Source organism: Engystomops pustulosus, chromosome 7 (assembly GCF_040894005.1).
Source record: "Engystomops pustulosus chromosome 7, aEngPut4.maternal, whole genome shotgun sequence".
In the NCBI taxonomy this organism is placed as follows: domain Eukaryota; kingdom Metazoa; phylum Chordata; class Amphibia; order Anura; family Leptodactylidae; genus Engystomops; species Engystomops pustulosus.
This window is the reverse complement of record NC_092417.1, coordinates 126,273,398-126,298,706: the sequence shown is the minus strand read 5'-3', so window position 1 is coordinate 126,298,706 and position 25,309 is coordinate 126,273,398. Positions and strand designations below refer to the sequence as shown.

Genomic DNA, 25,309 nt, shown 5'->3' with positions numbered 1-25,309 from the left:
GTTTATTGCTGAACTCCAGGTAAGTGTCTTTGGCCCCTTTTAGAAGGGAACGAAACCGCTGCCTGTAATATTCCGGCGTGATGGCATATCGTGCTAGCAGTGCCCGCTTAACTTCATCATAGTCCAATCGCTCTTCTTCTGATAGAGAACAAAATGTAGAACTCGCTCTACCTGTTAGTTTCCCGGCCAACAAACAGGTCCAGTCCTCCCCCGCAATACTGTAGGCATTACACATGATCTCAAATGTTCTCAAGAAGTCATCAATGTCCTCTCTGTCCTCCTGAAAGGTAGGGAATGCAGCTGAAAGCTTGAGAAGATCTCAGGCACGACCATCACTGGTGACTTCCCGGCGTTGGGCTGTCTCCATTTGATAACTCCTCAGGACTTCCTCATGGACCATCTTTAGCAGCTCCAGCCTCTCACTGTTGCTCAATTCTCCACTGAACATTTTTAATCTTCTTTGAAATAGTTCTTCCACGCGGTCAGTATCAGACCTCTCCATGGAGACTGATGGTTCTGGACACCGGGTACTGACCGTTACAGGAGAGGAGTCCAATGCAGCATCTTGTTCCTGGCTGAGATGTGGTATCAGGAGGGCAATGAGCTCCGCTTTCTTCTTACCCTCGGGCACAATCCCACGATTCCTGCACCTCCTCAGGGTGGCCATGGTCAGCTCCTCCAGCTCTTGTCTCCGCATTCTGCTCAGTGCTTCCATCCCACCACTGCCACCAAGTCTGTCACGAAAGGCCCTCGTGATCAGAGAAGTCCTAAACTAGCTCTGTCAACCAAAAAATATTAAAGTTACGTCTCCGAAAAGATGGCAATGCAAAAACAAATGAGATTTCCTGTATATTAGTTTTTTTGCCAGTAAAATTCCTCAGGGTGGCCATGGTCAGCTCCTCCAGCACTTGTCTCCGCAAGGCCCTAGTGATCAGAGAAGACCAGCACTGAGCGATATTTCTTCAGGTTTTATTCCAGTATAATCACAAGGAAAAAGGAGGAATCCAGCTTCAACTGAGCCCACGTAAGTATAAAAGTCGAAATTTATTTAGAAATTTCTTAAAAAAGTGAACATCGGCATACAGCAAAGCAGCTCAACGGATAAATGTACAGGGTAGTGGGGAGACCAACAATCGCCTACGCGTTTCAGAGAAACATCTCCTTAATCATGGCTAATATGGAAACATAAACGGGAAGTAGATATACTAGTTTGCCCTGATCATGTGATATGGAACACTGTGATGTCACACCCCACGTGTATGTTTCCATTTGATTGACAACCCTTTCAAATCAAAGTGATACATAAAAGCATAACAATTATAATTTAAAATACAAGCCAGGCATTTGTAAACACTATGAGACATTTGATGATGGCATGCAAAAGGAAAGTATGAACTAGTATTGGTGAATTACGTCTTGCCTCTTATTCAGGCCCTCAGGAACACGTGTCTGCAGTGTGAAGATCCAGAAGGTTTCTCTATTGAGAAGTTTCCTTCTGTGGTTACCTCCCCTGACAGGACATGTGACTTTTTCTATAGCGGTAACGGATAACCCTGAGCAGTCGCCCTTGTGGATATTTTGAAAATGCCGGGATACCATAGAAACATTAATAGAATCCTTTTTACTTGCATCTGATATATGACGACGTATTCTTGTTTTGAGCGAGCATGTTGTGCAACCAACGTATTGAAGATTGCAAACGGTACAGGTAATGAGATATGACAAATGTTGTATTGCAATTAATGTACTTATGTATTTTGTATTTTTGTTGTGTGCGCGCTGATTCAAATTGTTTATTGGGTACAGAATAATTACAACACGTACATTTGTGTCCACATTTAAAAAAGCCTGTGACCTGAATCCACCTATCCTGAGACCCGTGCTGGGAGAGAAATAGACTGGGGGATAATTGCATGCCAAGAGTGGGAGCTCTTCTAGCCACACAATTAATTTTGTTGGGAAGTAAGGACCCCAGATTGTCCTCCATGTGGAGTATAGGAAAATGTTTATTAATGATTTGTGTTATCTCACGAAATTGTAAGCTGTATGTGGTAGAAAATATTATTTGTGATTTACATTTGTTGTTAGATCTAGTCTCCGTCTTGTCTTTTTCTTCCAGTAACTTCTTTCTGGGGATATCCTGTACTATTTTATGTGCTCTATCTAACATCCAATTAGGATAATCTCTTTGTTTGAGATCTCCTTTCTTTTTATCAGTTTTGCTTTTTAATGTGATCTATTCAGTACAATTCCGTTTTATGCGGACCATTTCACCCACTGGGATGTTTTTAATGACGTGCTTAGGATGGCATGACTTTGCGTTTAGAGTAGAGTTTAAGGCTACAGTTTTAGTATAAGGTTCAACTTTAACCCATTCAGTGCTCTTAAGGGTGATATCTAAATAATTTATCTGCTGACGGGACAACTCGTGTGTGAACCTCAAATTCATGCCATTATTATTTATGTATTGGGAGAAGTCTCCCACCTCCGACTCCGTTCCCTCCCACACCAAGAGGAGGTCATCAATATAGCGACCATACCACCTGATGTGGGAGAAGAATGGATTGTCCGAGGTGAAGAGGAACTGTTCTTCCCAGATTGCCATATAGATGTTGGCAAGCGATGGGGAGCATTTGCCCCCCATTGCTGCCCCGCACCTTTCTATGTAAAATTCCCCGTCAAAAGAAAAATAATTATTTTGCAACAAAAAACGCACTGCCAAGATAAGAAATTCTTTGATTGCATTAGAATAGTTGCTGAATCTATGTAGAAACGATGTGAGACTGGCTAATGCAATTTCATGATTAAGAGAGGGATATAGTCCCACTACAGCACATGTAAGCCAGAGATACTGCGGTTCCCATTTGAAGCCATCCAGTAGCCCAACGATGTGTTTCGTATCTCTGATATAACCTGGTATTGACGTGACCAGGGGTTGTAGAAGGTGATTTCGACTTTTATACTTACGTGGGCTCTGTTGAAGCTGGATTCCTCCTTTTTCCTTGTTTGCATACCACTCCAGAGCCACAGTACTCCGTGCTCACGGATGTCCACGCTGTTACTGCATGCTCTACGATATCCAGGTGAGCTGACATCTTTTTTCTATATAGTATAATCACAAGTTACATATCAGCTATGTCCTCAGGTAGAGCGCCGCAGCTTGCTCTCCTCACAAAGGTTCATCAACAACTGCCTCTCAAAAACAGTTTCAAAACACAGCTACACACCCAATTCCACCCCCACTACCTCTGCTATCTGGTTATCACCTAGTAGGGGGTGGTGGGAATTTATTTCCCTAGTACAGCAACCCCCACTGGAGCTGTGGGGTGACTGAGACCTCTGGGAGAGGGTAGAACATTCCAGGACTACAAACTTCCAGAGGTCCATGTTACACACATGATTATATACGAATACACATGTAACACAATACAAACCCCAAATAGTGACACATCTCAAGCATACGTCACAGCCTACCGTGACAGGAGGAAAATTGTTTTTTTGGGAAACCATGGAGAAGTCTGTGCTCCGATTTCAAGATGAATGTACAAAATCCTCTCAGCCTTCAAGAATAAATGTAAAGCTTCAGGGGACAAAACAGTTGTTCATACAGTTCAACAGTTGTTGGGTTACAGAGCACTTTCCTTTATGTTGTCTGATTCTCTAACAAATTGCTCTTTGCCTGTTCATGTAGTTGATGGTTATAATCTTCAGCACTTTGGGACTGACTGCTTTTGACTGACTCCAGATATTAAAAAACGGTAACTCTTACTTAGGTTCCTACCCCCTATGTGAAAAGTATACATAATAATTATAAGAACCTCTTTTGGAATACTGATAACAGCTTGTTTAGATTCCAGAGGTCTGACTACTAGCCTGTCTAGTGAGGATTACAGCCTGTACCATTCTTGCAGAACACAAGTTGTAGTGTTCTTAAAATGAACTAAGCCCCAGTAAGGCTGGTATAGAGGCCATCATCAGACCTAGGAGGAACATGGCTGGCCTGAAGACATATTGTAAAACTGGTTTATTTAATATTTATTTTAACCCCTTCCCGACATTTGACGTAATAGTACTGCATGGCGGGAGGTGCGTTCCCGCAAAATGCAGTACTATTACGTCATGCTTCTGGCACCGGCTCCTGAACGGAGCCGGCGCCAGAAGCTGCAGGTGTCAGCTATATATTATAGCCGACACCTGCCCCTAACACCCACGATCGGAGATTTCTCTGATCGTGGGTGTTAACCCCTGACATGCCAGGGGCATTTGAGAAGAATCGGACCCCCACGACGCCGGTGCTGCGCGATCCTCCTTCGGCTGCCGGGTCCTGCCTTCTGACAGGACCCGGCTGTAACACACTGAGCATGCAGTATTGTGTACATCTGTATTACACGGTGTAATGTGAAGAAGAGCTTGAACAAGTGATCAGTGGATCACTTGTTCAAGCTGACCTGTAAAACTTAATAAAAAATGTTAAAAACATTACATAAAATAATTTTTTTATAAAAATAATTAAATAAAGTTAAAGTCCCCTAAACACAAATATTCCCTATACACATGCAATAAAGTGAAAAAACCACAAAGTCGCCAAAAAAACCCACATATTTAGTATCGCCGCGTCCGTAACAATCCGTACAATAACTCAGAAACATTATTGGACCCGCTCGGTGAACGCCGTAAAAACAAAACCCGAAGAACATGCCAAAAATGTAGATTTTTCATAAAATCTCTACACAAAAATGTTCTAAAAAGTGATCAAAAAAAGGTACCAAAAATGGTACCACTGAAAAGAACAACTCAACACGTAAAAAATAAGTCCTAAACTAGCTCTGTCAACCAAAAAATATTAAAGTTACGTCTCCGAAAAGATGGCAATGCAAAAACAAATGAGATTTCCTGTATATTAGTTTTTTTGCCAGTAAAATTGTAAAAATAAATGAAAAACTATATAAATGAGCTATCACCGTAGTGACCTATAGAATGAAGATAATATAATATTTTTAGTATACGAAAAGTAAACCAAAATTGACAATTTTCTTTTCACCCATACATTCAAGAGTTAATAAAATCTCATCAATAAGCTAATGACCCAATAAAATGAAGTATTTGTAAAGTGCATCTCATGTCGCAAAAAATAAGCCCTTATATGTCCAAATTGCCAAAAAAATAAAGATTGTATAGCCAATAAAAAGTGACAATGCATAATCTGCTCTGAATGGCGCAGCTTCCCTTCGATGCCCTGGCGTGTGCCCATACAGCAGGTTACCACCACATATGGGGTACTATTATACACGGAAGAGATTGGGTATCAAATTTTGTGGAGCTTTTTGGTATTTTATCCACTGAGAATTTGTACATTTTTTGAAAAACACATTAATTTAGCCAAAAAATTTTTACTTTCAAAATTGCATCCGATTTTGTTTTAACCCCTGTAAACCAATTAAAGGGTTAACAAACTTCATAAAAGTTGTTTTACGTATGTTGAGGGGTGTAGTTTCTATAATGGAGTAATTTATGGGGTTTTACTATATTTAGGCCTCTCAAAGTGATTTGAAACCTGAGCAGGTCCCTCAATAGCAGGATTTAGCGTTTTTTGTGAAAAATCAAACCTAACGTTCAATGGCCCATAACATCCTACAAAAATAAGAGTATGCATAAAAAACCATGTCCACATAAATAAGACATTTAGTGAATGTTAGTTATTACTTTTTTTGCGGTTATAACTATGTATGGAAAAAGTAGAACATTTTGAAGTTCGAAAATCAAGAATTTTTCCAAATTTTCACCAAATATCTGATTTTCTCATAAATAAATGCAAAACATACCACCGAAATTTTTCAACTAACCTAAAGTACAATGTGTCACGAGAAAACAATTTTAAAATCACTTGGATATGTTAAAGCGTTCCGAAGTTATAACCATTTATAGTGACACAGGGCAGATTTGAAAAAATGGGCCGTGTCAGGAAGGTGAAAAGTGGCTTCAGCGTTAAGGGGTTAAACCTTCCTATAAGAAAGGACAGCTTTCCCGAAATGACAGACAGCTTCCAGATACAAATGCAGTACAGAGGAATGATTGTAAACAACAGGGCCCTCACCCCAATTGTTCCAAATGACTGTTTAGAATCTGCAATGTATTCCTTATATCTGCACAACCTGAATATCTTCACTGAATATGAGGACGCTATACCACCAAAGACCATCATCATTATCCTAACTTGCCCTACCTTTGTGACTGCAAGACCTTGAAGGGAGACAGAATGTAGGGTTTAAACCAATAAGCAAATAATCATCAAGGATCATCTCCCATTGGGGAAACCATCCCAAGTCCGGATAAACATTGATATTTGGAGCATGCTGTGCCAGCGAAACACACAATGCAAGGAGAATATCCTATCAGTAAGGATTCTGCCACTATTCACCATATCTTGTTCACTTGGAGTTCTCAGGAAGGATTCCGACACCATTCACCTTACCTTGCTTACCCGTGGAACAACGGGCTCCCAGCAAAGACTCTGGCATCATTCACATTAACTTGCTTTCCTGTGAACCTACTGTTTCTGGCAAGGTGTGATGCATAATTCCCATTATCTTATGTATCTTGGGTACTTGTGGAACTACTGCTCACAGCCAGGATTAAGGCATCATTCACATTACCTTGGGTACTTGTGGAACAACCGCTCATAGCAAGGATCATGTTATTATTCACATTACCATGTATCTTGAAACAACTATTCCCAGCAAAGATCTTGTTTATATGTCAAGTGGCCCTGCAAACCATAGTGTATTATATGAATAAACCTTTCATATCCTATTGTATGTAGATATAACATTGTTTTCTTCTAAGGTTGGAGAGAGTAGTCTGAATTAAGTTCGGAAACTGTTACCAAACTGCAATATGCCAGCCATGAATTGCAGCACCATGTTATAAGTATGAAAGCAGCATGTGGCTCTTGTAGCTGAAGAGCAACCATATGCTCTGTGAGGGTGCGGTCACACGTTGCAGTTAAAACTGCATCGCACTTAGTTTTGGGTTGGTTTTAGGTGGCATTACTCATTTTAACAAGTGAGAGACATCAAATGAACAGGTGAATGACATTTGTTTTACAGCTTTCTACTTCAAAATCAAATTCACCCATTCAGTTCATGTCTTTCACCTGTAAAATTGACAAAACTGCACCTAAAACCACCTCAACCCGGATTGCGATGCAGTTTTAACTGCAACGTGTGATTGCAACCTGAGATGCCTCAGCACTCCACACCGGGACGAGAGGCTAACCTGCAAGTCGTTAGATAATTAACTGAACCTGCGAGGGTAATTAAACAAAGCTTTAACCTGATGTATTGACTGGAATTAGAGACCATTTTCCCCCACAGGTTAACCAAAATCCATATAACCCACTACATAACATGAGTGTAATAAAAATCAACTTACCACCCGGAACACTCATACGGGTGCAGAGGTCCCTTTTGCTGCCCTTAGCTGGAGAGGACACTCATAGGCCATAATTCAGAGCATGCTTGCTGACAAATCATGGAGCACCCCTTCAGCCTCCTGAGAGCTCATCTGCTCAATCCAACATAGACGACCCAATCCGACTGGTGGCGTGTCCTATGCAGGACACCAGTACAGGACACTAGTCCCTCCGCGCCAGAAGTCCCATCCCACCATTGGAAAAACATTCACAGACTAGTGAGTTGCGTCTAAAGAGGAGTAGTCGAACCACGCAACTCCGGATCCTGCCTCTGGAGACGCCGGACCCGTCTCCCTGCATACCTGCTTCCACACTGGGGTCACCAGTGTGCCACAGGAAACCAGAACAGGCACATTCTAGTCCCCACAACATGATACTTTTGGGGCCAAGTCACACACTATGGCAACTGTCATCACTGTGGAAATTTAGCCGGGACACGTAGCCTGTGCTGTGCTGCTTTGGACCAGATCCAGGACTCCAGATCTGGATGACCTCCAGCTCACTGGCCGGGATCAGACCATAGTACCTGCCCTCAGACAAGCACCAGGTAGTAATCCTCTTCATACTCAGGTTCCTGTCAGGAACAGGAAACCACACTGAGGCTAGGAGAGAGATGTGTCCATTTTATGCTTAGGCTTCCTGTTCATAGGGGTGGATCCCCCTCTCTGGTGGTGCTGTTGTGTTGTAGGGGAAATATCATGGGTTAGGTGGAAAACACATTTGTGTAATTCTTAAAAGGTCAGACTTTATGGTTAACACCCCCCCCCCCCCCCCGCCCCAATGGTGGAGCTTCATATAGGCAGGCCCTATATGAAGATCCTCCATCAATCTAAAAAAATAAATAAATATCTATACTTACCTTCTACCCGGCCCCGAGGCTCCATCTTCCCCTCTTCTGGTGCATCACTATGATGCAGCGTTGTCGTGGCTGCGTGACGTGATAGTGTAAGGACCCGCACAACACATACACTTTACGTCATAGGGATGTGTCCGGGCTGGAAGAGGGGGAAGGCAGAACCTTGAGTCAAGACGACGAAAGGGGAGTATAGATTTTTTTTTTTCCCCCATCAAGAGGTTCCCTGCTGTGGACATTACATAAATGGGGAAGGGGACATCTGGGAAGAACATTTCATCAAAAGAGGGGAGCTGACTGTAGACAAAGGGCACATGCTGGGGCGGCCATCTATAAACTGAGTGGGCACATGCTGGGGCAGCCATCTATACATTGAGGGGGCATGTGCTGGGACGGCCAAATATAAACAGAGGGCACTGGCAGGGGCTGGTTATATACTGAGGGGGCAAGTACAGTAGCGTAGGGTCCTATCAAAAGAGTCTAGCTTGTCATGGATTAAAAATGTTTTGGTCAAAAAAAAAAAAATTGGGTATACAATGTGTAACAGTAGCAGGGTGTAAACCCACTGTGCTTAACAACTGGTTTGCCTTTGGGCCACTCACTAAGGGTGTTATCCCCGAACCTCTCTGGAATTTACCCTTTCACCCCAGTTCCTTTAAGAATGAGTGACTGGCACCGCCTGCGTCCTAAGTGAGCTGAAGCACGGACATGGCGGTTGAAGGTAAACCTGGGAAGGGGAACGAAACAAGGGGCAGAAACCATTGCCATCGTTACACAATGATATGTACCAATGTGGGTATGGACTCCCAGTGGTGCTCACAAAAATGTTCCAGTCAGGGGCCCGAAAATTCCTTGTGGCGGCCTTGAATACTAAGAAAATATTACGGGAAAAAATTAAATTTCCATCAAAATATGTACAAATCCAGAGTACCCAGATCTACTTTGCTTTTAGAAGTTCATACATACCTCACATGTGTATAATCCTCAAAATACACAGTAGAGAAAAAAAATAAATCCACAGGCTTCACACAGATATTTTTTTCACTCCCTTACATCAAGGTAAATAAAAAACTACATATCGATGAACCAAGCTAATGAAATAACAAAGGTGACTTTTAGATGGGTGTAAATGATGGGTGAAATCCTTGTACAGTCATGGCCAAAAGTTTTGAGAATGATACAAATGTTAATTTTTACAAAGTCTACTGCTTCAGGTTTTATAATGGCAATTAGCATATTCTCCGGAATGTTAAAAAGAGTGATCAGCTTAACAGCAATTAAATTGCAAAGTCAATATTTGCCTAGAAAATTGACTTTTTCCCCCAAAACACATTTCAACTTCATTGCAGGCCTGCTTTAACCCCTTATCACCGACACTAGTTTTCAGCTCAATGACCAGAATCGATTTTTCAAATCTGACATGTCTCACGATAATTGGTTATAACTTCGGAACGCTTTAACATATCCTGGTGATTTTGAGAATGTTTTCTCGTGACACATTGTACTTCATGTTAGTTATAAAATTTAAGTGATACGTTTTGCGTTTCGTTCTGAAAAAAAGTGAAAATTTGGCAAAAGTTTGTAAAAATTCTTCATTTTCCAAGTTTGAAATGTTCTGGTTTCCAGACAGGAAGTAAAACTACCCAAAAAGTTTGATAATTAACATTTACAGAATATCTGCTTTATGTTGGGATGATATTTTATGCTTCCGGTCATTTTTCTAGGATGTTATGAGGTGCAGAACTTTAGGTGCGATTTTTCTTATTTTCATGAAAATTGCCATAACTCACATTTTGAGGGACAACTCGGCTTCCAAGTGACTTTGAGAGGCCTAAATAATAGTAAAACCTCATAAATTACCCCACTATAGAAACTTCACCCCTCAACGTATGTAAAACAACTTCTATTAAGTCCATTAACCCTTTAAGTGTTTCACATGGGTTAAAAAATATGGACCTGCGATTTAGAAACTATGGAATTTTTTTGGAAATACATTCATTTAGGCCAAAACTGACATTTTCAGAATAAATTCAAAGATGAAACGCACTGCAACGCTTGATGCCCAATTCCTCCCGAGTGTACTGATACCACATATGTGGTGGTAAACTGCTGTACGGGCGCACGGCCGAGCATAGAATGAATGGAGGCGCCGTCCACAGCAGATTTGTATTGTCACATTGTACGACCTATAAATTTTTATTTTTTTTGGTAATGCGATCATATGAGGGCTTATTTTTTATGGGATGAGATACAATGTATAAATAATTTATTTTGGGAGTCTAAAGCTTATTCATGAGATTTTATTAACTATTTCAAGGGGGACACAAACAAAATCATCAATTTTTATTTTGGATTGTGAGCATTTCCACCCCCCCTCCCCCCCCCCGCTCACCGTAACGTAAAAATAATATTTTATCTTTATTCTCTGGTTCACTACGATTGCGGTGATACCTCATTTATATAGTTTTTCTTATTTTGCTCAATTTTCCTGAGCAAAACCAATATTGGAGAAAATCGCATTGTTTTTACTATTGACAACTTTTCAGGGCCATAACTTCTGTATTTTTCTGTTGTCAGATCTGGTTGAGGGCTTATTTTTTGCGAAAACAGTTGTTCTTTTCAGTCGTATCATATTAGGTACCGTAACTTTTTTTGATCACTTTTTAGAACATTTTTTGTGATGGTGTTTGATGAAAAATTGTATATTATGGGAAGTTTTTCGAGTTTTTTTTTTACGTAGTTCACCGAGCGGGTTCAATATTGATTTAGATTTATTGTACAGATTAATACGGACGCGGTGATACCAAATATGTACGTGTTTTGTGTTTTATATACTTTATTTGCATTTTATGTGTTACTGGGGAGATTATGGGACTTATTTTATTTATTTATTTAATTATATTATAAAAAGATTTAATTTTTTTTTTTTTACTTTTTTACATTTTCTACTTCTTGGCTTGAATAAGCGATCATCCGATCGCTTATTCAAGCCTTTACACTGCAATACACTTGTATTGCAGTGTATAGTGAAAGTAACTGAGCATGCTGCGCAGGAAGGCAGGACCCGGTGAGAAGAGGAGCCGACAGCCCCGGGTCACTCGTCGGAACCCGGGGCAGCGGCAGGAGGGATCGGATCCCCCGGTAAGCACACCAAGGGGGTCCGATCCACGGGGGACACACTTGCACGCCGCGGTCATGCTTGACCGCGGCGTGCAAGGGGTTAAACACCCGGGATCGGAGTTTTTCCGATCCCGGGTGTTAGTGCCGGGTCTGGGCTGTGATATCACAGCCCGACACCGGCACCAGCGAGACCCGGTGTCCCGAAAACTACTTCTGATGCGCCGCCGTAGAAAGGCGTCGCATCAGAAGAAGTACCCTTAATGACCGCCGTAAAAACCCGATAGGGTGGTCATTAAGGGGTTAAAAGGAGCAGCAAACATTGTTTCAGTGATTGCTCCAATAACACAGGTGTGGGTGTTGATGAGGACAGGGCTGGAGATCAATCTGTCATGATTAGGTAAGAATCACACCACTGGACACTTTAACCGGTTAAGGACCGGGCCCTTTCCTGTTTTTTCATGTCCATTTTTCACTCCCCACCTTCAAAAATCTATAACTTTTTTATTTTTACACGTAAAGAGCTGTGTGATGGCTTGTTTTCTGCGTAACAAATTGCACTTCATAATGAATGAAATCATGCCATTTTAGAAACTACACCCCTCAATGTGTAAAAAATCAACTTTAAGTAATATGTTAACCCTTTAGATGCTTCACAGTGGTTAAAACAAAATGGAGGTCTAATTTACAAGCTGTCATTTTTTTTAGACAATATATTAATTTTGGCCAAAAATTAAACCGTCACAATGTATTAAATTACAAAAAACTCCACAAAGTTTGATACCCAACGTCTCCCGAGTCAGAGGAAGCCCCATATGTGGTGGTGACTGCTGTATGGGCGCACGGCCGGGCATAGAACGGAAGGAGGCGCCATTCAGAGCAGATCTGCAACGTCACATCTTACAGGCTATAAAATTTTCATTTTTTTGTAATTTGGACATATGGGGGATTATTTTTTTGTGGATGAGATCCACTTTTCAGGTACATCATTTACAGGGGGGCTCAATAGCCAATAATCATATTTTATTAACTCTTTCTTGGTGATGGATAAAAAAATCATTAATTCTTGTTTATGGTTTTTAGCATTTTTTTCCTCGGACATTCACCGTACCATAAAAATAATGTGTTATCTTTATTCTATGGGTCATCACGATTACGGCGATACCCCATTTACATGGCTTTTTTATGGTGAACTTGTTTTGCAGAATATAGAACTCATTTTGTGAGACATTTACTTGTTTTTGTATCGCCATGTAACAATGGGCAGAACATTTATATTTTTTTGTTTACAGCGCTAGTTTAGAGCTTATTTTTTGCGGGACAAGCTGTACTTATTCTTGGTATCATGTTGGGGTACATTTTACTTTTTGATCACTTTTTATGCGGTCAGATGTGAAAATTTAATAATTTTTGTGAGGTTTGTGTTTTTTTTTACGGCGTTCACCGTACGGGTTCAGTGACCATTTTATTTTATTTGACGGGTTGTTACGGACATTGTGATACCCAATATGTTGTGGTTTTTTTTTGTGATTTTCACTTTTTTTATGTTTTATATGATTACTGCATGGGGCGGGACTTAAGGGGACTTTTATTCTTTTTAAATAATTTTTTTTTAGTTGCACCTTTTTTTAAAACTTTTTTTTTACTGTTTTTTTTTGTCCCAGGGTGGGACATGAACAAGTGATCATTTGATCACTTGTTCATTGTAATATGCTGCAATACTAATGTATTGCAGCATATGACATAGTCAGCCTATGCATTCTGATTGGGCTGACAGCTGCACTGTTAGATCGTGCACAGTGCACGATCCTAGCAGGCAGCTGCCATAGGCAGCCCAGGGGACCTGATCGTGCCTGTAGGTTGCCATGGCAACGATCGGCACCTCCGTGCCCTGCACAGAGGGTGCCGATCGTCGCGCCAATACACCATAGATGCCGCGGTCACTATGACCGCGGCGTCTATAGGGTTAAACAGTCGGGATCGCGATCCCGGCTGTTACTGCGGGATCCCAGCTACCGCGTACCGCTGGGATCCCGCGGCGATCGCAAGGGCTCAGCTTCTGAGCTCGGGCGATCGCCATGACGTGATTCTACGTCAAGTTGCGGGAACTACCCGCATCCTATGACGTAGAATCACGTCAGGGTGCGGGAAGGGGTTAAGGGAATTCGTATAGGTTTTATAATGTTTTCATACATTTACAAAAATTAAAACCTCCTGTACAAAAATATTTTTTTTGATTTTGCCAACTTCTGGCGCTAATAACTTTTTTATACTTTGGTGTACCGAGCTGTGGTTGGTTTCATTTTTTGCGAAATTTGATAATATTTTCAATGATATAATTTTTAGGACTGTACGACCTTTTGATCACTTTTTATAGATTTTTTTTAGATTTTTCAAAATGGCAAAAAAAGTGCCATTTTCGACTTTGGGCGTTCTTTTCCGTTACGGGGTTAAACGCATTGAAAAACCGTTATCATATTTTGATAGATCCGGCATTTTTGGACGCGTCGATACCGGATGTGTTTATGATTTTTACTGTTTATTTATATTTATGTCAGTTCTAGGGAAAGGGGGGTGATTTGAAATTTTAGGTTTTTTTATTATAATTTTTTTTTTTTAAACTTTTTTTTATTTTTATTTATACTATTTTTCAGACTCCCTAGGGTACTTTAACCCTAGGTTGTCTGATCGATCCTATCATATACTGCCATACTACAGTATGGCAGTATATGGGGATTTTCTTCCTCATTCATTACAATGTGCTATCAGCACATTGTAATGAAGGGGTTAAAACGAAATAGCCTCGGGTCTTCAGAAGACCCGAGGCTACCATGGAGACGGATCGCCGCCCCCCGATGACGTCACGGGGAGCGGGGAGGTAAGATGGCGGCGCCCATGCACCGCTATCTGTTTGAGCTTTGCCGGCAGCCCACGCTGTGAAAACACCCGCGATCGGTGCTAGCCCCGATCGCGGGTGTTACCAGTAAGCCTTTGCTGCAATATGCAGCAAAGACTTACCGGCTATGGAGAGGGCTCAGCCCATGAGCCCTCTCCATGCAGCGCGACGCGACCGCCGCCGTGAATACACGGCGGGCGGTCGCGAACCGGTTAAAAGGGGGCTGGTGCTTGGCATCATTGTTTCTCTTCTGTTAACCATGGTCATCTCTAAAGAAACACGTGTAGTCATCATTGCACTGCACAAAACTGGCCTAGCAGCGAAGAGTATCGCAACTAGAAATTTTGCACCTCAGTCAACAATCTATTGCATCATCAAGAAATTCAAGGAGAGAGGTTCCATTGTTGCCAAAAAAGCTCAGGGCGCCCAAGAAGGACCAACAGGCACCAGGACCGTCTCTTAAAAGTGTTACAGCTTCCGGATCGGGCTACCAGCAGTGCAGAGCATGCTCAGCAGGAATGGCAGCAGGCAGGTGTGAGTGCATCTGCACGCACTGTGAGGCAGAGACTCTTGGAGAAAGGCCTGGTGTCAAGGAGGGCAGCAAAGAAGCCACTTCTCTCCAGAAAAAACATCAGGGACAGACTGATATTATGCAAAAGGTAAAGGGAGTGGACTGCTGAGGAATGGGTTAAAGTAATTTTCTCTCATGAATCCCCTTTCCGATTTTTTGGATCATCTGGAAAACAGCTTGTTCGGAGAAGACAAGGTGAGCGATATCACCAGTCTTGTCTCATGTCAACTGTAAAGCATCCTGCAACCATTCATGTGTGGGGTTGCTTTTCAGCCAAGGAAATCGGCTCTTTCACAGTCTTGCCTAAAAACACATCCATGAATAAAGAATGGTACCAGAATGTCCTCCAAGAGCAACTTCTCCCAACCGTCCAAGAGCAGTTTGGTGATCAACAATGCCTTTTCCAGCATGATGGAGCACCTTGCCATAAAGCAAATGTGATAACTAAATGGCTCAGGGAACAAAACAGAGATTTTGGGTCCATGGCGTGGAAACTCCCCAGATCTTAATCCCATGGAGAACTTGTGGTCAATCATCAAGAGACGGGTGGACAAACAAAAACCAACAAATTGTGACAAAATGCAAGCATTGATTGTGCGAGAATGGACTGCTATCAGTCAGGATTTGGTCCAGAAGTTTATTGATTGCCAGGGAGAATTGCAGAGGTCCTGAAGAAGAAGGGTCAACACTGCAAATATTGACTTGCTGCATTAACTCATTCTAAGCTTTTGTTACTCATAATATGATTGCACTTGTATTTCTGTATGTGATAAAAACATCTGACAAACACATAAAAACCAGAGGGCAACAGTTCATGTGAAAATATAATATTTGTGTCATTCCCAAAACTTTTGGCCATGACTGTATATATCCGTTCCTGTTCTCAATACACATGTAGACGAGCCATTTCAGGACTTTTAAAAGTCATCCAACCGCAAATTGAAAGTGGGCAGAAAGGACACATCTTCCATTCCCCAAGAAGCTTGATTGTAGTACCTTATGCAGGAAGTGGATTCCATACTTGTAGGTGCTATAATTTTGATTCAGCCCAGGGCCCTTGCAGCATTGTAATAGCAAAACCTACCACAATTCATAAAACTGAGTAAAAATACCATAACACAGGTATAAGTAATGGAGATTGTGTGAACTTAAAAACTTTATTCAGGAATGTGTGTGTCTTACATATAACGTATTGGACAAGTTCTGGGTCACAGTGTTAATATGTAGGCAAATTAGGCGAAGAGGAATAAATGTTTAGCATCTCGCTCTCTGTCATATATAATAGTATCATAGTTCGTACGGTCGAAAAAAAGACACTTGTCCATCAAGTTCAACCAAGTAAGGGAAGGGATTGCATGAAGAAGGGATTTAGGGGAAACAATTCTATATAACCATCAATGTTATTTAGGTGTAAAAAGGCATCTAGACCCTTCTTGAAGCTCTCTGTTGTCCCTGCTGTGAACAGCTACTGAGGCAGGCTATTCCACAAATTGACAGTTTTCATAGTAAAAAAAGCCCGGTGATTAAACCTTGATTTCTCCAAACGGAGACAGTGCCCCCTCGTCTTTTAATTTGATTTAATCTGAAACAACTTACCACCATATTTTTTGTAAGGACCATTGATGTATTTAAGTAAATTAATCATGTCCCCTCATAGTCTCTTTTCCAGACTAAATAAATATAGTTGTTTTAATCTTTCCTCATAACTAAGACCCTCCATACCCCTTATCATTTTTGTGGCTCTACGTTTAACCCTCTCCAGCTCTAGGGCATCCTTTTTATGGACTGGTGCCCAGAACTGGATAGCATATTCCAGGTGAGGCCGAACCAATGCCTTGTACAGTGGTAATATTGTATCCCTATCACAAGAGTCCATACCACTTTTGATACATGACAAGATCCTACTGGCTTTAGAGGCAGCTGATTGACATTGCATGCTGATATAGTGTGATTTTTATTTTTTTTTACGTAAATTGAGTAAGTGTGCTCAGATTATTCTGGGAGAGCTAATAACATGAACATTATCGCAAAATTTTGATAAAGGATAAATATTAAACTAGTTAATATTTACGTTCTCTGCAAGAAGCTCCTATGTGCACCTGCAGGCTGCCAACTGCACCCCTGCACCTATAACCTTATTATTTCCCATCTGCTCTTTCATATGAATCCAGTTCTATAATCCATAAGTGGTTCAAAGTGCAATGTTTTTGAAACAGCATTAAATGATAGTGTTTGCCTCACGAAGAAACACCAACTTTATCATATTCACTTTAATTTAATAACAAGTCATAGAATTGTGAAGTTCATACGTAATAAGTATGATACGGAATAATCAGTGTTTGTACATATATAGTCATCATTGAGTATATAGAGTCATCATTGCAGTGAGTGTGTCCCTAGAGGGCTCTGAATTTAATTAAGTCATATGTGCCATAGGTTTGTTACTGCTGTCCCCAAAGATTGCATAGGCCCGCAAAAGCAGTCTCATTGACTGCCTCAAATGTCCATTACACAATTGTGAGTTACAGCCATGCAGGTGAAGTAGCTTGCTTCCCAAGTTAACATAGGGACTTTGCTGTGCTGATAAGTATATTGGAATTCCCACAACAGGATTCTTAAATGTATAACAAAATAACAAATTCTCTTATTCAATGTTATTACCAAAAATGCAGCATTTAACAGAATGTGAACTCCAGCAGACCTGAGCGACACATCCAGAATATCAGGCGCACAATCTTAGTGAATTGCGCCAGAGTACATGATCGTCGGAATAATGCCCTTTGGATGAACTCCTTGGCCGGGTAAGTAAATGTGCCCCACTGACTTCCTGGATAAGAATTTCAACCAAGGGAGGGGGAGGTAGGCATACAGCAGAGCTGACAGTATGTAATGACTGTGTAATGGCTGTATTGTGTAATCACACCACTAGGGTATTGTAATTTGAGAATTTTGTTTCATGGACAAACCCCTTTAAGTTAAATTTGCATGCAAGTCAGAACAAGTATTTTCAGTAAGTGTAAATGCATAAGAAAGTATTTTTTTTTGTCCGTGTGCAAATTGGATTTACAAAATTTTGGGCTGTCAAGGGAACAAGTGGCCCTGCCCCACTGGAGGGACCAGAATATTGCTTTCAAGGACCATTTCACAGCTATGCCAGCCACCGTGGCACTGACAAGGACATTTATTTATTTATTTTAATTAGAGAGAATTGCATATGTTGATAAATTCCTTAATTAAATACATACCTGAACAACTGATCTAGCAGTTAATGCATCAGACATCCCTGAAAGAGGCATGGTAGAACTTCTTGTAGTTGCTTGAAAACCTCCACTGCTTGATCCACTTAGACAACAACTTATGGAATTCTCCAATTTTAGTTTTGGACTAAGATCATGTTCATCACTAGGCCTAAAAAATTAAAATGTGCAATGAGGTGTTTTTTTTTTTTTTGTAGAAATCAACATGCATACAAACGGTTGCAAATGACATAAAAACAAAATTAAAAAAAAACTATATTACCTATTAGGCTACTTGCACACAATGGGAGACATGTATCATTCCTATTGGGTTTTTTTTTTTTTTTTTTGCTTTTTTTTAGGTGCAGAATCGAGCAGCATTCCAAAGTTAGCTTCCTCTAGGATTTAATTCAGTGTGCCATATTTATATTTGCAGCCGAGATGTTTGTTCAACTTTGTTTCTGCGACTTTTGGGCTATGAAATTGTCCCATTCTTGCACCTAATAAGTCCCAAAACAAAGCATACTAGACCCAGACTTACTTTTGGGAGCTATTGTTTGGGACTAAAAAGTTGCACACCACAAAAAGTTGCAAAACAGACTAAAACAGGCAACTCATCACATGTACCACAAGGAGAGAAAACTTAAGATACATTGCAATGATTAAGTGGGCCAACTTCAGGAAACTCCAAAAAGTGGCAACCGAAAACCTATGATCCATAAGCATAAACTAAACCAAACTCTCCCCATTGTACATAATTGAGTGGAGAAGGCGTGAGCGCTTCTCAACATTTCTCTCTCCATGGGAGGCAGTTTCAATGGGCTGCAGGATAAACGCAGAAGTGTGACACAATAATGGAATGCTTGAGAGGGAGAGTGAGTCATTACTTATATTTTTACTCCCTGAGGACACAAATGTAATGTCTAAATCCTTTACCGAGGTTGAAAAGCCTTTTACCAATGCATGTTTTTTTTTCCACAGCTATATGCCAACATATTATACTATACGTATTAAACCAGCAATAAAACATTCAACCTTCTATGTGGGCATTTAAGATTTTAAAGTACATAAGGCATTGTAGTCAAATATATCCGCAAGTGATATCTTACCTCCACAGGAGGTTTGTTAGTGTGAATAGCATCTTATGGCATTCTTAAACCCCAATAGAAGCAACAATCCAATAAAAAGGCCACCTTGTAGCACATAATGAGCATGATGGAAGTACACACACCATTTCTGAAGAAGTGCCGAGTCTCATGCCTTACTTGAAGTTGATTAAAGGGAACCTGTCACCAGAGACCTTTGGTTAGGATGCATTTCAAAATACAACATCTGGTTTGTCTGTGTTACTCACTCCTCAAATCTTAGCTCCCACCTTTGAGAAGAATTAGGAGATGAAGCTATACAAGAGCAGAGGTCACAGCCTGTTCAGCCTGACATCAGTGAGGGAGGGACAAGCTGTACAGGAGCACAAAGATGGAGGCAGCCTGCACCTCAGACAAGTCACATGTTTTTTTAAATGCATCCAAACCAAAGCCCAGCCCCTGTGACTACCCCAGGATTTTGTCAGGATGCAAGAGTAAGTTATAACACATTTGTGCATGCATTTGTAATGCAAATGCTTGGAAAAGGCAGAGAGGAATTTTTGCACTGCAGGTGTCATGGACTTTTACAATCTATCTTAAGTGAAAATGAGGTCCCTGGTGACAAGTTCCCTTAAAAATAATAATAAAAAAAAAAGTAAACCATACTATGTAACTAAGTATGCATACTGGTCTGTTATTAATCAAAAAATAAAGTTTGTTTTCCCAACTAAAGTAATAAAGCAATAATACAACGAGTTGCAGTTATTCATTACCATTAAATATTTTCTCATTTTTAAATATTACAAGCCACACACTTAGGCATCAGGTACACAAGTTTTTACACGCAAAAACATCCACCACATTCTTTTTTCTTTCTAAAAAATGGTCCCTTTCACTTTAGTGGAAAAAAACAACTATTTGTAACTGCACCATCAACTGGCTGTCATACTGCTACAATAAAAATTCAACCAGTGCGATTTTTTGCAGAAGGGTCTTTCCATAGAAGTCTATGTTTTATATTTTTTTATTTATTTTTTTTTTAATCTGATACAGCTCGCTTACGGCATCATACAGGTAACATATGGGAGACATCTGGATGTTTTTGTGTGACAGCACAAGGACCTTGATAAAGACACTGCTGTGTCGAAACGCGTCGGTCTGTGACGCTAGCTGTATATTTCCACATGTGATTTTACCCTTGGAATAATAAAGCAAGATCAAGAAATACTATTCCCTCTCCACTGTGTGCTGGATTTGAAGCTATTTGTTTCACCAAGTCTACTCCTGTGTGTGTGTGTCTATGTGCGTGCGTGTGTGTGTGTGTGTGTCTATGTGCGTGCGTGTGTGTGTGTGTGTCTCTATGTGCGTGCGTGTGTGTGTGTGTGTGTCTATGTGCGTGCGTGTGTGTGTGTGTGTGTCTATGTGCGTGCGTGTGTGCGTGTGTGTCTATGTGCGTGCGTGTGTGTGTGTGTCTATGTGCGTGCGTGCGTGTGTGTGTGTGTGTCTATGTGCGTGCGTGTGTGTGTCTATGTGCGTGCGTGTGTGTGTGTCTATGTGCGTGCGTGTGTGTGTGTGTGTCTATGTGCGTGCGTGTGTGTGTGTGTGTCTATGTGCGTGCGTGTGTGTGTGTGTCTATGTGCGTGCGTGTGTGTGTGTGTGTCTATGTGCGTGCGTGTGTGTGTGTGTGTGTGTGTCTATGTGCGTGTGTGTGTGTGTCTATGTGCGTGCGTGCGTGTGTGTGTCTATGTGCGTGCGTGTGTGTGTCTATGTGCGTGCGTGTGTGTGTGTGTGTGTGTCTATGTGCGTGCGTGTGTGTGTGTGTGTCTATGTGCGTGCGTGTGTGTGTGTGTCTATGTGCGTGCGTGTGTGTGTGTGTCTATGTGCGTGCGTGTGTGTGTGTGTCTATGTGCGTGCGTGTGTGTGTGTCTATATGTGTCTATATGCGTGCGTGTGTGTGTGTCTATATGCGTGCGTGTGTGTGTGTCTATATGCGTGCGTGTGTCTATATGCGTGCGTGTGTGTGTGCGTGTGTGTGTGTGTGTGTCTATATGCGTGCGTGTGTGCGTGTGTGTCTATATGCGTGCGTGTGTGTGTGTCTATATGCGTGCGTGTGTGTCTATATGCGTGCGTGTGTGTGTGTCTATATGCGTGCGTGTGTGCGTGTGTCTATATGCGTGCGTGTGTGCGTGTCTATATGTGTGCGTGCGTGTGTGTGTCTATGTGCGTGTGTGTGTGTCTATGTGCGTGCGTGTCTATATGCGTGTGTGTGTCTGTCTATATGCGTGTGTGTGTCTGTCTATATGCGTGTGTGTGTCTGTCTATATGCGTGTGTGTGTCTGTCTATATGCGTGTGTGTGTCTGTGTGTCTATATGCGTGTGTGTGTGTGTCTATATGCGTGTGTGTGTGTGTGTGTGTCTATATGCGTGTGTGTGTGTGTGTGTCTCTATATGCGTGTGTGTGTGTGTGTGTGTGTGTCTATATGCGTGTGTGTGTGTGTGTGTGTGTGTGTCTATATGCGTGTGTGTGTGTGTGTGTGTGTGTCTATATGCGTGTGTGTGTGTGTGTGTGTGTCTATATGCGTGTGTGTGTGTGTGTGTGTGTCTATATGCGTGTGTGTGTGTGTCTATATGCGTGTGTGTGTGTCTATGTCTATATGCGTGTGTGTGTGTGTGTGTGTGTGTCTATATGCGTGTGTGTGTGTGTGTGTGTGTCTATATGCGTGCGTGTGTGTGTGTGTGTGTGTCTATATGCGTGCGTGTGTGTGTGCGTGTCTATATGCGTGCGTGTGTGTGTGCGTGTCTATATGCGTGCGTGTGTGCGTGTGTGTGTGTCTATATGCGTGCGTGTGTGTGTGTGTGTGTCTATATGCGTGTGTGTGTGTGTCTATATGCGTGCGTGTGTGTGTGTCTATATGTGTGCGTGCGTGTGTGCGTGTGTGTCTATATGCGTGTGCGTGTGTCTATATGCGTGTGCGTGTGTCTATATGCGTGCGTGTGTCTATATGCGTGCGTGTGTCTATATGCGTGCGTGTGTGTGTGTGTGTCTATATGCGTGTGTGTGTGTGTGTGTGTCTATATGCGTGCGTGTGTGTCTATATGTGTCTATATGCGTGCGTGTGTGTGTGTGTGTCTATATGCGTGCGTGTGTGTGTGTGTCTATGTGCGTGCGTGTGTGCGTGTGTGTGTGTCTATATGTGTGCTTGCGTGTGTGTGTGTGTGTCTATGTGCGTGTGTGTGTGTCTATGTGCGTGCGTGTCTATATGCGTGCGTGTGTGTCTATATGCGTGCGCGTGTGTGTCTGTCTATATGCGTGTGTGTGTCTGTCTATATGCGTGTGTGTGTCTGTCTATATGCGTGTGTGTGTCTGTCTATATGCGTGTGTGTGTCTGTCTATATGCGTGTGTGTGTCTGTGTGTCTATATGCGTGTGTGTGTGTGTGTGTCTATATGCGTGTGTGTGTGTGTGTGTGTCTATATGCGTGTGTGTGTGTGTGTGTGTGTCTATATGCGTGTGTGTGTGTGTGTGTGTCTATATGCGTGTGTGTGTGTGTGTGTGTGTGTCTATATGCGTGTGTGTGTGTGTGTGTGTGTCTATATGCGTGTGTGTGTGTGTGTCTATATGCGTGTGTGTGTGTGTGTGTGTGTGTCTATATGCGTGTGTGTGTGTGTGTGTGTGTGTCTATATGCGTGTGTGTGTGTGTGTCTATATGCGTGTGTGTGTGTGTGTCTATATGCGTGTGTGTGTGTGTCTATATGCGTGTGTGTGTGTCTATGTGTGTCTATATGCGTGTGTGTGTGTGTGTGTGTGTGTCTATATGCGTGTGTGTGTGTGTGTCTATATGCGTGTGTGTGTGTGTGTCTATATGCGTGTGTGTGTGTGTGTCTATATGCGTGTGTGTGTGTGTGTCTATATGCGTGTGTGTGTGTGTCTATATGCGTGTGTGTGTGTGTGTCTATATGCGTGTGTGTGTGTGTGTGTGTCTATATGCGTGTGTGTGTGTCTATATGCGTGTGTGTGTGTCTATATGCGTGCGTGTGCGTGTGTCTATATGCGTGTGCGTGTGTATATATGCGTGCGTGTGTCTATATGCGTGCGTGTGTGTGTGTGTCTATATGCGTGTGTGTGTGTGTGTGTGTGTGTCTATATGCGTGCGTGTGTGTCTATATGTGTCTATATGCGTGCGTGTGTGTGTGTGTCTATGTGCGTGCGTGTGTGCGTGTGTGTGTGTCTATATGTGTGCTTGCGTGTGTGTGTGTCTATGTGCGTGTGTGTGTGTCTATGTGCGTGCGTGTGTGTCTATATGCGTGCGCGTGTGTGTCTATATGCGTGTGTGTCTGTCTATATGCGTGTGTGTGTCTGTCTATATGCGTGTGTGTGTCTGTCTATATGCGTGTGTGTGTCTGTCTATATGCGTGTGTGTGTCTGTGTGTCTATATGCGTGTGTGTGTCTGTGTGTCTATATGCGTGTGTGTGTGTGTGTGTGTGTCTATATGCGTGTGTGTGTGTGTGTGTGTGTGTCTATATGCGTGTGTGTGTGTGTGTGTGTCTATATGCGTGTGTGTGTGTGTGTGTGTGTGTCTATATGCGTGTGTGTGTGTGTGTGTGTGTGTCTATATGCGTGTGTGTGTGTGTGTGTGTGTGTGTCTATATGCGTGTGTGTGTGTGTGTGTGTGTCTATATGCGTGTGTGTGTGTGTGTGTGTGTCTATATGCGTGTGTGTGTGTGTGTGTGTGTGTCTATATGCGTGTGTGTGTGTGTCTATATGCGTGTGTGTGTGTCTATGTCTATATGCGTGTGTGTGTGTGTGTGTGTGTGTGTCTATATGCGTGTGTGTGTGTGTGTGTGTGTGTGTCTATATGCGTGTGTGTGTGTGTGTGTGTGTGTGTCTATATGCGTGTGTGTGTGTGTGTCTATATGCGTGTGTGTGTGTGTGTGTCTATATGCGTGTGTGTGTGTGTGTGTCTATATGCGTGTGTGTGTGTGTGTGTCTATATGCGTGTGTGTGTGTGTGTGTCTATATGCGTGTGTGTGTGTCTATATGCGTGTGTGTGTGTCTATATGCGTGTGTGTGTGTGTGTCTATATGCGTGTGTGTGTGTGTGTCTATATGTGTCTATATGCGTGCGTGTGTTTGTGCGTGTGTGTGTCTATATGCGTGCGTGTGTGTCTATATGCGTGCGTGTGTGTGTGTCTATATGCGTGCGTGTGTGTGTGTCTTTATGCGTGCGTGCGTGTGTGTCTGTGTCTATGTGCGTGTGCGTGTGTCTATATGCGTGTGCGTGTGTCTATATGCGTGTGCGTGTGTCTATATGCGTGTGCGTGTGTCTATATGCGTGTGCGTGTGTCTATATGCGTGTGCGTGTGTCTATATGCGTGCGCGTGTGTCTATATGCGTGTGCGTGTGTCTATATGCGTGCGTGTGTCTATATGCGTGCGTGTGTCTATATGCGTGCGTGTGTGTGTGTGTCTATATGCGTGTGTCTATATGCGTGTGCGTGTGTCTATATGCGTGCGTGTGTCTATATGCGTGCGTGTGTCTATATGCGTGCGTGTGTGTGTGTGTCTATATGCGTGTGTGTGTGTGTGTGTGTGTGTCTATATGCGTGCGTGTGTGTCTGTATGTGTCTATATGCGTGCGTGTGTGTGTGTGTCTATATGCGTGCGTGTGTGTGTGTGTGTCTATATGCGTGCGTGTGTGTGTGTGTGTGTCTATATGCGTGCGTGTGTGTGTGTCTATGTGCGTGTGCGTGTGTCTATGTGCGTGTGCGTGTGTCTATATGCGTGTGCGTGTGTCTATATGCGTGTGCGTGTGTCTATATGCGTGTGCGTGTGTCTATATGCGTGCGTGTGTCTATATGCGTGCGTGTGTCTATATGCGTGCGTGTGTGTGTGTGTCTATATGCGTGCGTGTGTGTGTGTGTGTCTATATGCGTGCGTGTGTGTGTGTGTCTATATGCGTGCGTGTGTGTGTGTGTCTATATGCGTGTGTGTGTGTCTATATGCGTGTGTGTGTGTCTATATGCGTGCGTGTGTGTCTATATGCGTGCGTGTGTGTGTGTGTGTGTGTGTCTATATGCGTGC

General features: G+C 42.3%; 1 protein-coding gene across 2 annotated transcripts in view; it reads right to left on the bottom strand.

Annotated features, from left to right (window-relative positions):
* The window catches only part of EDC4 (enhancer of mRNA decapping 4), a 688,366-nt gene that overhangs the window by 240,349 nt on the left and 422,708 nt on the right, over positions 1-25,309 (bottom strand). For both annotated transcript variants that reach the window (XM_072117764.1, XM_072117765.1), the window contains exon 17: positions 18,154-18,316. In XM_072117764.1, coding sequence (XP_071973865.1) covers positions 18,154-18,316 — 163 coding nt within the window. The remainder of the gene's footprint in view (positions 1-18,153; positions 18,317-25,309) is intronic.